The 13,696-nt window shown below is 44.0% G+C and overlaps 1 protein-coding gene across 1 annotated transcript in view; it reads right to left on the minus strand.

Annotated features, from left to right (window-relative positions):
• The window catches only part of LOC311138579 (disks large-associated protein 1-like), a gene marked incomplete at both ends in the record, with an annotated part of 123,847 nt that extends 111,767 nt beyond the window's left edge, over nucleotides 1–12,080 (minus strand). Inside the window, one exon of the mRNA XM_084173328.1 lies at nucleotides 11,721–12,080. Coding sequence (XP_084029454.1) covers nucleotides 11,721–12,080 — 360 coding nt within the window. The remainder of the gene's footprint in view (nucleotides 1–11,720) is intronic.
• Nucleotides 12,081–13,696: the final 1,616 nt, after the last annotated feature.

Raw genomic sequence — 13,696 nt, forward strand, 5'->3', positions numbered from 1 at the left:
CTGACTGTTTTTCTGATCCACGCCCTTACTCTTTTTTTTAAAGGTACAGTGCCTTCGGAAAGTATTCAGACCCCTTGACATTTTCCACATTTTGTTACGTTACAGCCTTATTCTAAAATTGATTAAATTGTTTTTCCCCCCTCATCAATCTACACACAATACCCCATATTGACAAAGCAAAAACAGGTTTTAGAATTTTTTGCAAATGTATAAAAACTAAAAAACGGAAAATAACATTTACTACGTTTTCAGACCCTCAGTACTTTGTTGAAGCACCTTTGGCAGCGATTACAGCATTGAGTCTCCTTGGGTATGACGCTACAGCTTGGCACATCTGTATTTGGGGAGTTTCTCCCAATCTTCTCTGCAGATCCTCTCAAGCTCTGTCAGGCTGGATGGGGAGCGTTGCTGCACAGCTATTTTCAGGTCTCTCCAGAGATGTTAGATCGGGTTCAACTCCGGGCTCTGGCTGGGCCACTCAAGGACATTCAGAGACTTGTCCTGAAGCCACTCCTGCATCGTCTTGGCTATGTGCTTAGGGTCGTTGTCCTATTGGAAGGTGAACATTCACCCCAGTCTGAGGTCCTGAGCGCTCTGGAGCAGGTTTTCATCAAGGATCTCTCTGTACTTTGCTCTGTTCATCTTTGCCTCGATCCTGTCTCCCAGTTCCTGCCGCTGAAAAACATCCCCAAATCATGATGCTGCCACCACCATGCTTCACCATAGGGATGGCGCCAGGTTTCCTCCAGACGTGACACTTGGCATTCAGGCCAAAGAGTTCCATCTTAGTTTCATCAGACCAGAGAATCTTGTTTCTCATGGTCTGAGCGTCTTTAGGTGCCTTTTGGCAAACTCCAAGCGGGGTGTCATGTGTCTTTTAATGAAGAGTGGCTTCCGTCTGGCCACTGTACCATAAAGGCCTGATTGGTGGAGTACTGCAGAGATGGTTGTCCTTCTGGAAGGTTCTCCCATCTCCACAAAATAACTCTAGAGCTCTGTCAGAGTGACCATCAGGTTCTTGGTAACCTCCCTGACCAAGGCCCTTCTCCCCTGGTTGCTCAGTTTGGCCAGGCGGCCAGCTCTAGGAAGAGTCTTGGTGGTTCCAAACTTCTTCCATTTAAGAATTATGGAGGCCACCGTGTTCTTAGGGACAATTCCTTTGACCTCATGGCTTGGTTTTTGCTCTGACATGCACTATCAACTGTGGGACCTTATATAGACAGGTGAATGCCTTTCCAAATCATGTCCAATCAATTGAATTTACCACAGGTGGACCCCAATCAAGTTGTAGAAACATCTCAAGGATGATCAATGGAAACAGGATGCACCTGAGCTCAATTTTGAGTGTCATAGCAAAGGGTCTGAATACTTATATAAATAAGGTATTTCTGTTTTTTATTGTTAATACATTTGCAAAAAAAAATGAAAAACCTGTTTTCGCTTTTTGTCATTAAGGGGTATTGTGTGTAGATTGCTGAGGATTTGTTTTTATTAAATATTTGTTTTTGTATAAGGCTGTAATGTAACAAAATGTGGGAAAAGTCAAAGGGTCTGAATACTTTCTGAAGGCACTGTATCTGTGACCAACAGATGCATATATGTATTCCCTGTCATGTGACATCCATAGATTAGGGCCTAATTAATTAATTTAAATTGACTGATTTCCTTTTATGAACTGTAACTCAGTAAAAATATTTTAAATTGTTGCATGTTGCGTTTATATTTCTGTTCAGTATAGTTCTCAGGAAGTGACTACTTTTCAGAAACTATTGGATTGGATGCCTTCAACTAATGGCAGGGCTGTATCTGGAACTGCAATGTTGAAGATATAAATAGAATGAATAGAGCACACACAATCTCCTATACTATTCCAATCTATCTGACAGACATATTTGATCTACACAATACATTTCTATCTCAACATTCTGTAAATGTCCATTCTGCTGAATTTCCATTGCCCCAGGTGTACATTATCAAGTCAAAGCCATTAACCAATGATATTTTGTACAGATAAGTATAAATAAGTTGTGACGTTCAACTACTGTATGACTCTTTCAACATGCCACTAAAAAGATTAAAAGCTGCAATTAATTTTATGAGACCTGGAAATACTGCAGAGTAATTCAAAGACATTAGCACACATTGGAAACAGCAATTCAGATGCTTAGCAAAAATATCTTTGAACCTCTTTGTGCATCTGAAGTGTTAGTTTCAAAAACACTGATGTTTGATTTTGTAAAAAATAAAATCAGACCAAAAAAAAAGCTACGTCCTGCTCCTTCCCTGACTCTTCCTAAATGTTTGTATTTTACATTGCTCATTTTTTAGAATTTTCTAATCACAAACAGAAAAGTATTTAGAGCATTTTTACATGTTTTTTCCCCACATCTATTCCCAACTTAACCCGCCAAGACAATGCGCTGTAGGACGTTGGTACCCAGCCAGGCGCTAATGTGTCCCTCTCTCCTCACTGAATGAATGACAAATGGATGAATGGGCGATAATTGTGCACGTTACTTCACAATTTAATTTAAATTAGGCCTAACTGAATGATAAGGAGGGTGAAAAGGTTGATTTAATTTAGAACGACAATAGTGTAATGATGAGTTTGTGTTATGCCTATTTATCAGCTTTGGCGCTCATGTTTATAGCAAAAAATTTGACCGCACGCCTTGTGGGTTGATATTACTGTCTTTTATGTTTTACTTTGTAAAAATAAGCTGTTACAGGGCTGTTTTATTTACTATAACTCTATTACTAATCAAATGTATTGTAAGGAAAACGAAAACATGCTACATGTTGCAGTAGGCCTTTAGAATAATGCAAAACATATCCTTGACTCTATTTGAGTTGATGAGCGAGGGGAAACAAACGTTGCCAGCCCACTGAATGAATGACAAATTGATGAATGGGCAATAATTGTGCATGTTACTTCACAATCTAATTTAAATTAGGCCTAACTGAATGATAAGGACGGTGAAGAGGTTGATTTAATTTAGAACAACAAAAGTGTAATGATGAGTTTGTGCTGTATATTTAGACCAGCATACTGTGAATTATGGTGCGTTGTGGGCGGTGAAAGAATCTCTGGCTTATTAACATATTTTGAGGCGTGCCTTGTAAGAGACTGTATTTGTTGCACCCATTCGTGAGAATGCTGAACCCCACAGAATACAGTACCATACTGTATTTTTTTATTTGTGTATACAGTGAGGGAAAAAAGTATTTGATCCCCTGCTGATTTTGTACGTTTGCCCACTGACAAAGAAATTATCAGTCTCTAATTTTAATGGTAGGTTTATTTGAACAGTGAGAGACAGAATAACAACAAAAAAATCATGTCAAAAATGTTATAAATTGATTTGCATTTTAATGAGGGAAATAAGTATTTGACCCCTCTGCAAAACATGACTTAGTACTTGGTGGCAAAACCCTTGTTGGCAATCACAGAGGTCAGACGTTTCTTGTAGTTAGTTGGCCACCAGGTTTGCACACATCTCAGGAGGGATTTTGTCCTACTCCTCTTTGCAGATCTTTTCCAAGTCATTAAGGTTTCGAGGCTGACATTTGGCAACTCGAACCTTCAGCTCCCTCCACAGATCTTCTATGAGATTAAGGTCTGGAGACTGGCTAGGCCACACCAGGACCTTAATGTGCTTCTTCTTGAGCCACTCCTTTGTTGCCTTGGCCGTGTGTTTTGGGTCATTGTCATGCTGGAATACCCATCCACGACCCATTTTCAATGCCCTGGCTGAGGGAAGGAGGTTCTCACCCAAGATTTGACGGTACATGGCCCCGTCCATCGTCCCTTTGATGCGGTGAAGTTGTCCTGTCCCCTTAGCAGAAAAACACCCCCAAAGCATAATGTTTCCACCTCCATGTTTGACGGTGGGGATGGTGTTCTTGGGGTCATAGGCAGCATTCCTCCTCCTCCAAACACGGCGAGTTGAGTTGATGCCAAAGAGCTCCAGTTTCATCTCATCTGACCACAACACTTTCACCCAGTTCTCCTCTGAATCATTCAGATGTTCATTGGCAAACTTCAGACGGGCATGTATATGTGCTTTCTTGAGCAGGGGGACCTTGCGGGCGCTGCAGGATTTCAGTCCTTACATTTTTAAATGTTTTTTGTCATTTAGCAGACGCTCTTATCCAGAACGACTTACATGAGCAATTAGGGTTAAGTGCCTTGCTTAAGGGCACATCGACAGATATTTCACCTAGTCGGCTCGGGGATTAGAACCAGCGACCTTTCGGTTACTGGCACAACGCTCTTACCCACTAAGCTACCTGCCGCCCTACAATTCAGACAGCCCTGTATATGTGCTTTCTTGAGCAGGGGGACCTTGCGGGCGCTGCAGGATTTCTGTCCTTCACGGAGTAGTGTGTTACCAATTGTTTTCTTGGTGACTATGGTCCCAGCTGCCTTGAGATAATTGACAAGATCCTCCCGTGTAGTTCTGGGCTGATTCCTCACCGTTCTCATGATCATTGCAACTCCACGAGGTGAGATCTTGCATGGAGCCCGAGGCCGAGGGAGATTGACAGTTATTTTGTGTTTCTTCCATTTGCGAATAATCGCACCAACTGTTGTCACCTTCTCACCAAGCTGCTTGGCGATGGTCTTGTAGCCCATTCCAGCCTTGTGTAGGTCTACAATCTTGTCCCTGACATCCTTGGAGAGCTCTTTGGTCTTGGCCATGGTGGAGAGTTTGGAATCTGATTGATTGATTGCTTCTGTAGACAGGTGTCTTTTATACAGGTAGCAAGCTGAGATTAGGAGCACTCCCTTTAAGAGTGCGCTCCTAATCTCAGCTCGTTACCTGTATAAAAGACACCTGGGAGCCAGAAATCTTTCTGATTGAGAAGGGGTCAAATACTTATTTCCCTCATTAAAATGCAAATCAATTTATAACATTTTTGACATGCGTTTTTCTGGATTTGTTTGTTTTTATTCTGTCTCTCACTGTTCAAATAAACCTACCATTAAATTTATAGATTGATCATTTCTTTGTCATTGGGCAAACGTACAAAATCAGCAGGGGATCAAATACTTTTTTCCTTCACTGTATTTATCCTGTAAATCTACAGTAAGTTACTAACTACTGTCCTGCCAGTAATTTACTGTAATTCAGTGCCAGAATACAGTACCATACTGTATTTGTGGAATCTATAAACAATTTCCTGTAAGTCTACAGTAATTTACTGGCTACTGTGCTGCAGGTAATTTACTGTAAAAATTACAATACATTTTTTACAGTGTATTTATCAGCGTTGGCGCTCATGTTAATAATTTGACCACACGCCTTGAGGGTTGATCTCATTCTCTTTTATGTTTTGTCTTTCTACACAATAGCCATATTTTGTTACTGATAGCATTCTCAGTAACACTTATAATAATAATAATAAGCCATTTAGCAGACGCTTTTATCCAAAGCGACTTACAGTCGTGCGTGCATACATTTTTGTGTATGGGTGGTCCCGGGGATCGAACCCACTACCTTGGCGTTACAAGCGCCGTGCTCTACCAGCTGAGCTACAGAGGACCACTTAACATGAAACTGTTCTAGTGCCTGTGTAATTAAACTGCAATTACTTTTGGAGCATTTTATTTTATTAGCATATACATAATACTTTGGTATTTGCATTTTAATTGCATAGCAATGAGCTGAGAGTTTTTGTAACAACTGTATACAAGAGGAATAGTCACTGTTCCTTATTCCACTTATGTAATAACGCCATTGATGTGCAATTATAAGGAAAGTCCTATGTAACACCAATGTTGATGTTGTTATTGTAGTAATCACAGTTACTAAACATGTATAAGAACTTGATGTCAAGTGTTACTGCATTACCTTGTGTCTCAATCATTATGAAAATATTTGTTAGTCATTTGGAAGCTGCAAAAGTGGTCTATTCTAATGTTGAGGTGATTCCATGTCCCTCATGTATTTCATTCTAGGCTAAAGGCTACATTAAGATGAATATCTGAGAGCCCTCCAAACCATGTGCTAATGATCATATATTTAGACTAATTCAACTAACTGTTGTAGTTTTTGGTTCTTCAACAAATATTTGGCAGCCATCAAATAAATCTTTTTTTGTTTTCAAATAACTTGCATATATTCAAATACCTTAATATTATTTGGTTTTCTGAGAGGTATTCAAAATACTTTCAAATATTATTTGTTTTTCTGAGACCTGTATTTGAGTCATATCAAACTCTATAGAAACTATATTCGACTCCCTCGAGTATTAGAAAAGTTGGTATTTTCAAATAAAGTACTGTATTTTCTGCCCAGGTCTGCTGTACACATGCAAACAAGCACACGTACACACACACACACACACACACACACACACACCAACTACCGTTATTTCCCCTAGCCCTTCCCAATTTAAGTAATTTTTCCACCATGACCTTTCATCTACTTTCCTAAGTATGGGTCTCAAACTTGTAAAACACTATATAAAAAAAAAAAAAAAAATGTGACATCCATGATGTTCTGGGTAAATTTAAACACGCATTTTGACCCCAGCAAATCTGTCCTAGAAACAAGCTACTTCCAGCACAGGAATGGTACAACCATGCTGATCACATATACTGTATATGATTTCCCTATGATGCTCAGAGGCTGAGAAATACAGATCTGAAATCAATTTGACCCACAATTTGACCTCAGCAATTTGACCTTGACCTTGGTCTATATAACCTTTGAACAGTGTTTCCTAGAAACAAGCTGCTTTCTGCACAGGAAGGGTGCAACAATGACGATCATATAGATATACTGTAAGTATGATCTGAAGTAAATTTGAAGTAAATTTGACCTTGACCTTTGTGCTAGAGGCAAATGGTATTCTGTGCAGTAAAGCTCTGTCAATGATGATCACAAGGATATAAGTATGTTTTCCCTGTGATATTCAGAGGCAGAGGGACAGTGATCCGAAGTTTGGCAAAGAATGAGCAAAAAATGTCATGAACATCATAAAATGTCATAATTTGATTGATTTACGACTTCGGTACAGTAATCAAAGATTTGGCTATACATTTTGAACAGTTGGGTCTATCAACTCAGGGGAAAAGGCATATGAAAGAGGATATTCTCAGCTACTGGAAAATACATTTTGGGAGGCTAAAATCATATATTTATGATCTTGATGTACTTACTGTACGGGTCAAATTGACTCGGAACATAAAAGGTGTCGGCCGAATCGAACATAAGGGAAGAGCTAGTACGTATCTACTCACTTGAGGGTGGTCATCTCGGTGAGCGATGGCTGTGTGGCCTTCAGGTAGCTGGCCCGGCGTGCCTGCACCTTGGGCGAGGGCTTGGGGCTGCAGTCCGAGTCACCGCTGTCTTCCTCTGCCATGGCCTTGATGTAGCTGCCGCTGCGCATCCGCCGGCATGGGATCTCCTCGTCCTTCCCTAGGGGCGAGAATCCCCCACTCCACTCGTCCTGGGGCACCTGTGGGCGGAGACCGTGAGAACATACCGGTGACCATTGTCAGAGCGATGACCCACCCATCTAAACACTATGACCAAACTCTGACCCCTGGCTGAACCCTGGCTGAACCCTGTCCCAGCCAATCCCAGCCTGGAATGGGATTATCCAAACAATGCTCTATATCCAGCCAGCCGCTAACCGCTAAAGTCACAGCACTGATCAATGGTAACCGCTAACCGCTAATGTTACTCTGAATGGGGTGTATTAGAACCATACCATTAGAGTGTAGAGACTAGACTCCTCTGTGCTGCTCTCAGTGACGCATATCAAACTGAGGAGTGAATTGTTTGGACTAAAACGTCTAAATTCTCCAACCCTGTCTGTCTGTGCAGTTACTGTGCCACGCTTTTAATGAATGTGTCAAAATAGGCAGGCAAAGAAGCCATCTCGACCGCCGTGAGAAAGAGAGAGAATAACAAAGGACGTTTTGTTCTGCCCCAGCACTGCGCTGCTCTCCAGTGTGAGTGGCTTTTAGGGGAGTTAACATGGAGGTGAAAGGCAGAGAGGAGAGCTACAGAGAGAAAACTGCATCCCAAATGGCACCCTATTCCCTATATAGTGCACTACTTTTGGCCAAGGCCCATAGGGCTCTGGTCAAAAGTAGTGCACTATATAGGGAATAGGGTGTCATTGGGATGGAGGCAGAGTGTCTGAATAATCAACGGCATGAGAATCATTCAACAAGCCGGTTACTAGGGAAGCAACTTGTTTTTGACGTCAGGGGCAACAAGCGAAAATGCCAAAGAGAGAGAATATCTAGGGACTGATGAGGACTCGAATGACACACATTATAAGCCACTGGCTGCGTTTCAAACACATAAAAGACACACCCTCCTCCACTTACCCTCGCCTTATGCCCTTGGGGGAATCCCCGCGGCCATCTTTGCCGTCGGTCCAAACAATTAGCCAAGCAAGGGAAGTTGGCAACGTAAGCCCCTCAGCCCTAGTTTGTGATCGAGTTTGCGAGTGTACAACTCTGTTCACTCCGGGGCCTGACGCCCCATAATTCAATTCGTGATGATTGTACATTTGCTAAGAAAAGTCTGCCAAAACTTAAAACCAAAATCAATATGGAGAAGTCAACATACAAGTGTAAGTAAAAAACTAATGTAAATAAGTTAGAAATTGTGCTACTAATGCACATGACGGAACAAACACGTATCGTAAAAGTAATGATGTTTTTGTTTGGTTAGCTTTGGGAAACGTTAGCTACCACATACAACTTTCCCTGACATCACACTTATACATTGTAATTTACCTGATATCGTCGGATGGCTAGCATTCGATGTCTGCGGATGCGTTGTCTTCTAGCCAAGATATGAAATGCAATCATAATTGACTGTAGCGCATATAAAGCACACACAACAGCTACCGGTGGTTCCATGATGACTGAAAACACAACCGTGGGACGAACGAGTGACACATTTCCAGGCAAGAGTGGTCCATTTAAAATTAATTCAGTCTTCCCTCGCCCCTTGGCCTGCAAGTGTCAACTCATCATACGTCATGATACGTCATCAGAAATGTCCACTTAATTTGAGGGCTGAGGGGAGAGGGTGTGTCTTTTACGTGTTTGGAATGCAGCCAATGTCTATGTCATCTAAAACAGGAACAAACATAACACCCTGCCAAATAAAGCTGACACTGAATGGCAAAGAAAGATCGGTATGCAAACTAAGGTATTACACAAACAGAAGCACTGTACGGCCATCTATATTCGAGAGGTTCAATACACTGCAGAGGAACATTGACCCTGGCCAAGACACATTGGGAGGTGATTGGCTGAGCATCACTGTGTGTGCATGCGTGCGCATGCGTGTGTGAACGGGGACAACTGAAAGTGTGTGAATGGCGAGGGGCGGAAAACAAGATCACATTGCAGCAGGAGAATAAAACAACATGTCACTCCAAATCGAAAGAAGTTCTGCTCCTTTTTAGAATTCAAAAGCCTGTGAAAAGCCTGTGCTCGCCTGTGAAAAGTGTCATGCCTCCTCTTTGACAGTGCTTCTTTTTTTTCGTCACTTCCTCTGTAGAAGAAAGAGAGCAGCAGCTTTTTTCAGGTCGGGACAGGAGGAATGTTGCTACTGCTGCAAGAACACCACCCGTCCTTGATCTGATCGATTGGTGAAGCTGTTAAAATGCATGGCTGCAAAGATCTCTCTCTTAGGCCCTCTTACTTTCTCTCTCTCTCTGACTCTCTTCTCAGTGTCTCTCTCTGACTCTCTTCTCAGTGTCTCTCTCTGACTCTCTTCTCAGTGTCTCTCTCTGACTCTCTTCTCAGTCTCTCTCTCTCTCTCTCTCTCTCTCTCTCTCTCTCTCTCTCTCTCTCCCTCCCTCCCTCCCTCCCTCCCTCCCTCCTCAGGCTTCTGTTTGCAGTTCACCCAGTCAGATGAGGGGATGTATCCGAGTTGAATCACTTCCTCTTTCATCTTCTCCCAAACAAACAGAAAGCGAGAGAGAGCACAGTGGGGCCACCAGGCTCAGGGATATGTGCTTTTCTCCTCTTTTCATTCATTCTGTTTCCCCTCTCTCTGATCTTACGTCAGCAGCCCTTATACCGCTTTACCTCGTTCAGACTATGTCCACGTCCCAAATGGCACCTGATTCCCACTTTTGACCTGGGCCAATAGGAATCTGGTCAAAAATAGTGCACTATATAGGGAATAGGATGTCATTTGGGACACACTCTTTGTGAATATGGCAGCTACTGTGTAAGAGAGGCTACAGGTACTGTGTATGGGATAAGGCTGATTTCCAAGTAAATATACTGCATGCAGTGATTGTAAAAGATAATCTTAAAGGCTAATCCAGTTGATAATATACATAAGTAATAGCTCCACAAGCAATCCTTCTACATAGAAATCCACTAGCACAAACACAGTAATCTCAGCACCCAGAACCAAATCAGCTACAGGGCTGTCACAAGACATTACAAACACACAGACATGTAATAATGTTAAGGACATGAGACAAATGGAATGAGGTCCACAACCAGGGATGATATGCATGATGGTAAAAGGTGAGGAGGATGACGTCTCACATTCAACACAAATAAGGCCGTCTCACATTCAACACAAATGAGGAAGTCTCATATTCAACACAAATGAGGACGTCTCCCATTTTAAACAAATTAGGAATTCTCACATTCAACACAAATGAGGACGTTTCACATTCAACACAGATGAGGACATCTCACATTCAACACAAATGAGGACGTCTCACATTCAACACAAATGAGGACATCTCACATTCAACACAAATGAGGACGTGTCACATTAAACATTTAAGTCCCCAAAGAGTGGCTGATAGAGAGAGAGAGAGAGAGAGTAAGTCTGCTCCTTCTTGCCTCCTCTCCCCCTCGCTATCTCTGTCTCAAGGGACAGTGGACATGCAAGGGGCCTGGGGTCTCCACACACACATATTAATCTCTGGGAGGACATGAATGGATGGATGGATGGTTATGAAGGTGTTTAGATGGGAGTTCTGGAGGTGAAGAAGAGTTGTTGTCATACCTGGAGGAATTGAAAGGTCTGGCGGCCCCCCTGCTGGCAGGTCTCGGCCTTAACCAGGGCTTTGTCCAGGTTGACCGATGCCTTCTGGTAGACTTCCCTGGCCCTGCTGACCGTCAGTGTGGATGACCAAGAGCTCTTCTTCAGCAGCTGGCCAGTTCCATCCATACCCATGCCCAGTCCCGGCAACCCGGCGCACGTGGAACACTTGACGTCGTTGTTGCTCCGCGACGTCTTCAGTGAGTGGGCGCTGATTGTGTTGTACTGCTCCATGAAGTACTGCGACTGGGACTTCTCTGGGTGGCGGCCCATGGTCATCACCCCAGAGGGCATGCCTCCCGGGCTGGGGCTGTGGTGATGGTACAGGCCCACCTCACGGTCCAGGGTGTCGTCCGAGCTCCAGTAGCCTGAGATGGCAGAGCGCATCTTGGGCTCCGACCTGCTGCGGTCCTTGCTCTTGCTGCGCTTGCTGCTGTGCTTTAGGGTGCTCGAGTGGGAGGGCGGGTCGTCGGGGCTGGCCTTGCCCCCGTTCACCCTGCCCCCCGATGGGCCCTCCAGGGAGTGGGACTTGGTGAAGAGCTTCTGGACCGAGTGGACAAGATGGCGGATCCTCCCGGGGCTGTCGCTGCGCTGGTGCTCCATCGCTGTGCACTTGTACTGCAGCGTGTGGTAGCCGTCGTGCCGCACCGGCGCCTGTCGCTCAAACTGCTCCAGAAGATTTGGTGGGATTCGGTTGTTGCTGCCTCCTCCTCCACCACCACCGCCCCCCTTAACGCTTCCCCCTTGGCCTCCGGTGTAAGGCACCACAGCACACTCATCCTTCAGTTCGTGGTGGGAGCTGTATTGTCTTCGGGGGAAGGTGCTGCTAGCAAGGTCAGGGTAGGGCCCGCACTCAGACTGGAAGGAGCTTCGCTGGGCATAGTAAGGGTGGTCCGCTGGGTGGGCATCGCCTGGGTTCAGCAGGTAGGGCCGGGCTTGGCGCCCCAAGGTCATTGAGTCATAGGAGGGGTCACAGGTCACTGTGTGATGGTGTCTCCGGCTACTCGACAAGCCTTTCATCGTCATTGTCGCAGATGAGGGGACAGACGCATCTAACTGCTACGGAGGAAGTCCGGAATCCAGATGGGCACTAAATAAGCTCTGTGGACACACACCGACCCGGCAGAACAGACAAACAGAGAGACAACAGAAAGAGACAAACAGAGAGACACAGAGCGAGAGGGAGAGAAAAGAAAGGGAAATAATTACTAACGCACACATATTTGCATAGGGTCTTAGCATAGTCATCGTCTAAAGCTGATGAGAATGTATTTTGGCACTCCTCAGCAGACGAGAACAGACAGTGATGTTGACACAGGTAGGCTTATTCATCTCTTTATTCTGTCCTTCAAGGTTATCTAAATATAGCAGTCGGTTCATTTCGCATGCATTTCCTCACTTCCGAATCGCTCCTCAAGCTTGTCTTCAAAAATTTATGTTTGCTCTAGTGAATTTGATTACACCAGGGAAAAAGAGACAAGGGGAAAAGCGGGGGTTGAGTTTGAGAATTAAAGAGTGAGAGGGAGCAAGAATAGTGCACTTCTATTTCCATCTCAGGCATATGCTCAAATCTAATACGGTTGATGGGTTTGTTTCCGCTAAGAAGAATGCGAGGGAGCAAGCTCCAATAAATAGTCAGGGAATAGTCACCCAATCACAGATATATATATATATATATATCCCTATGGGCCTGTATTCAGAATAGGAGTGCTGATTTAGGATCTGGTCCTCCCTATCCATATTATCTCATTCATTATCATCTAAAAGGGAAAACTGATCCTAGATTGTCACTCCTATTCTGAGACACTTTATGAATATAGGTCCTGATCTAAGTCCTGCCAGTCATTTGAGCTGGGCCAGACTGCAGGCTGCAGTGAGTGAGGTGGCTGCAGACAGAGTCAGGTGGCTCTACCTCTCCACTCCCTCTTCCTCCAGACTAATGGGCCTCTAAAACAAGCCTACAGCTCCTGGGTCACTGCAGCCAAAAGGTAGTAAAAGCCCTTCCTCATATAGTGACATGAAAACAGTGGCATCCTTGAGGGCCTTTAACAACACATTTTACACACAGAAACAGGATGCAGTATGCACAGACACACACAGACACACACACACACACACACACACACACACACACACACACACACACACACACACACACACACACACACACACACACACACAGGACGCTGGAGAGGGGAGGATGGCTCATAATAATGACAGGAATGAATGGAATGGTATCAAAATCAAGGAAACCATGTCGATACCATTCCATTTACTCCTTTCCATCCATTAATATGAGCATGTCCTCCCAAATGTAGGTGTCACCAGCCACCCGTGACACACACACACATTTCACCCCCCCCCCCCCCCCCTCCCCTCCCCCCACACGCACACACAACACACATACAGCTCCAAATATTCACCAGAATGCTGAACTCGAACTATGTCACTTAGTCCAATGAACTGGGAGGTGAGGATAATGAGAAAATAACAAGGGTGCAAGCACCCAGTGCAGAGCTCTAACAGAGCATAACAACACAGAGCGCTGTGGCTTAGCCAGCAGAGAGAATTGATTACAGCAATTTATAACACGCAACCAAAGGCCACTGTGGTAAATAAAAGCAAGCAAAAGGTGGGAGGAG

The sequence above is a fragment of the Coregonus lavaretus genome (assembly GCF_964263955.1).
Source record: "Coregonus lavaretus genome assembly, chromosome: 2".
Lineage (NCBI taxonomy): Eukaryota > Metazoa > Chordata > Actinopteri > Salmoniformes > Salmonidae > Coregonus > Coregonus lavaretus.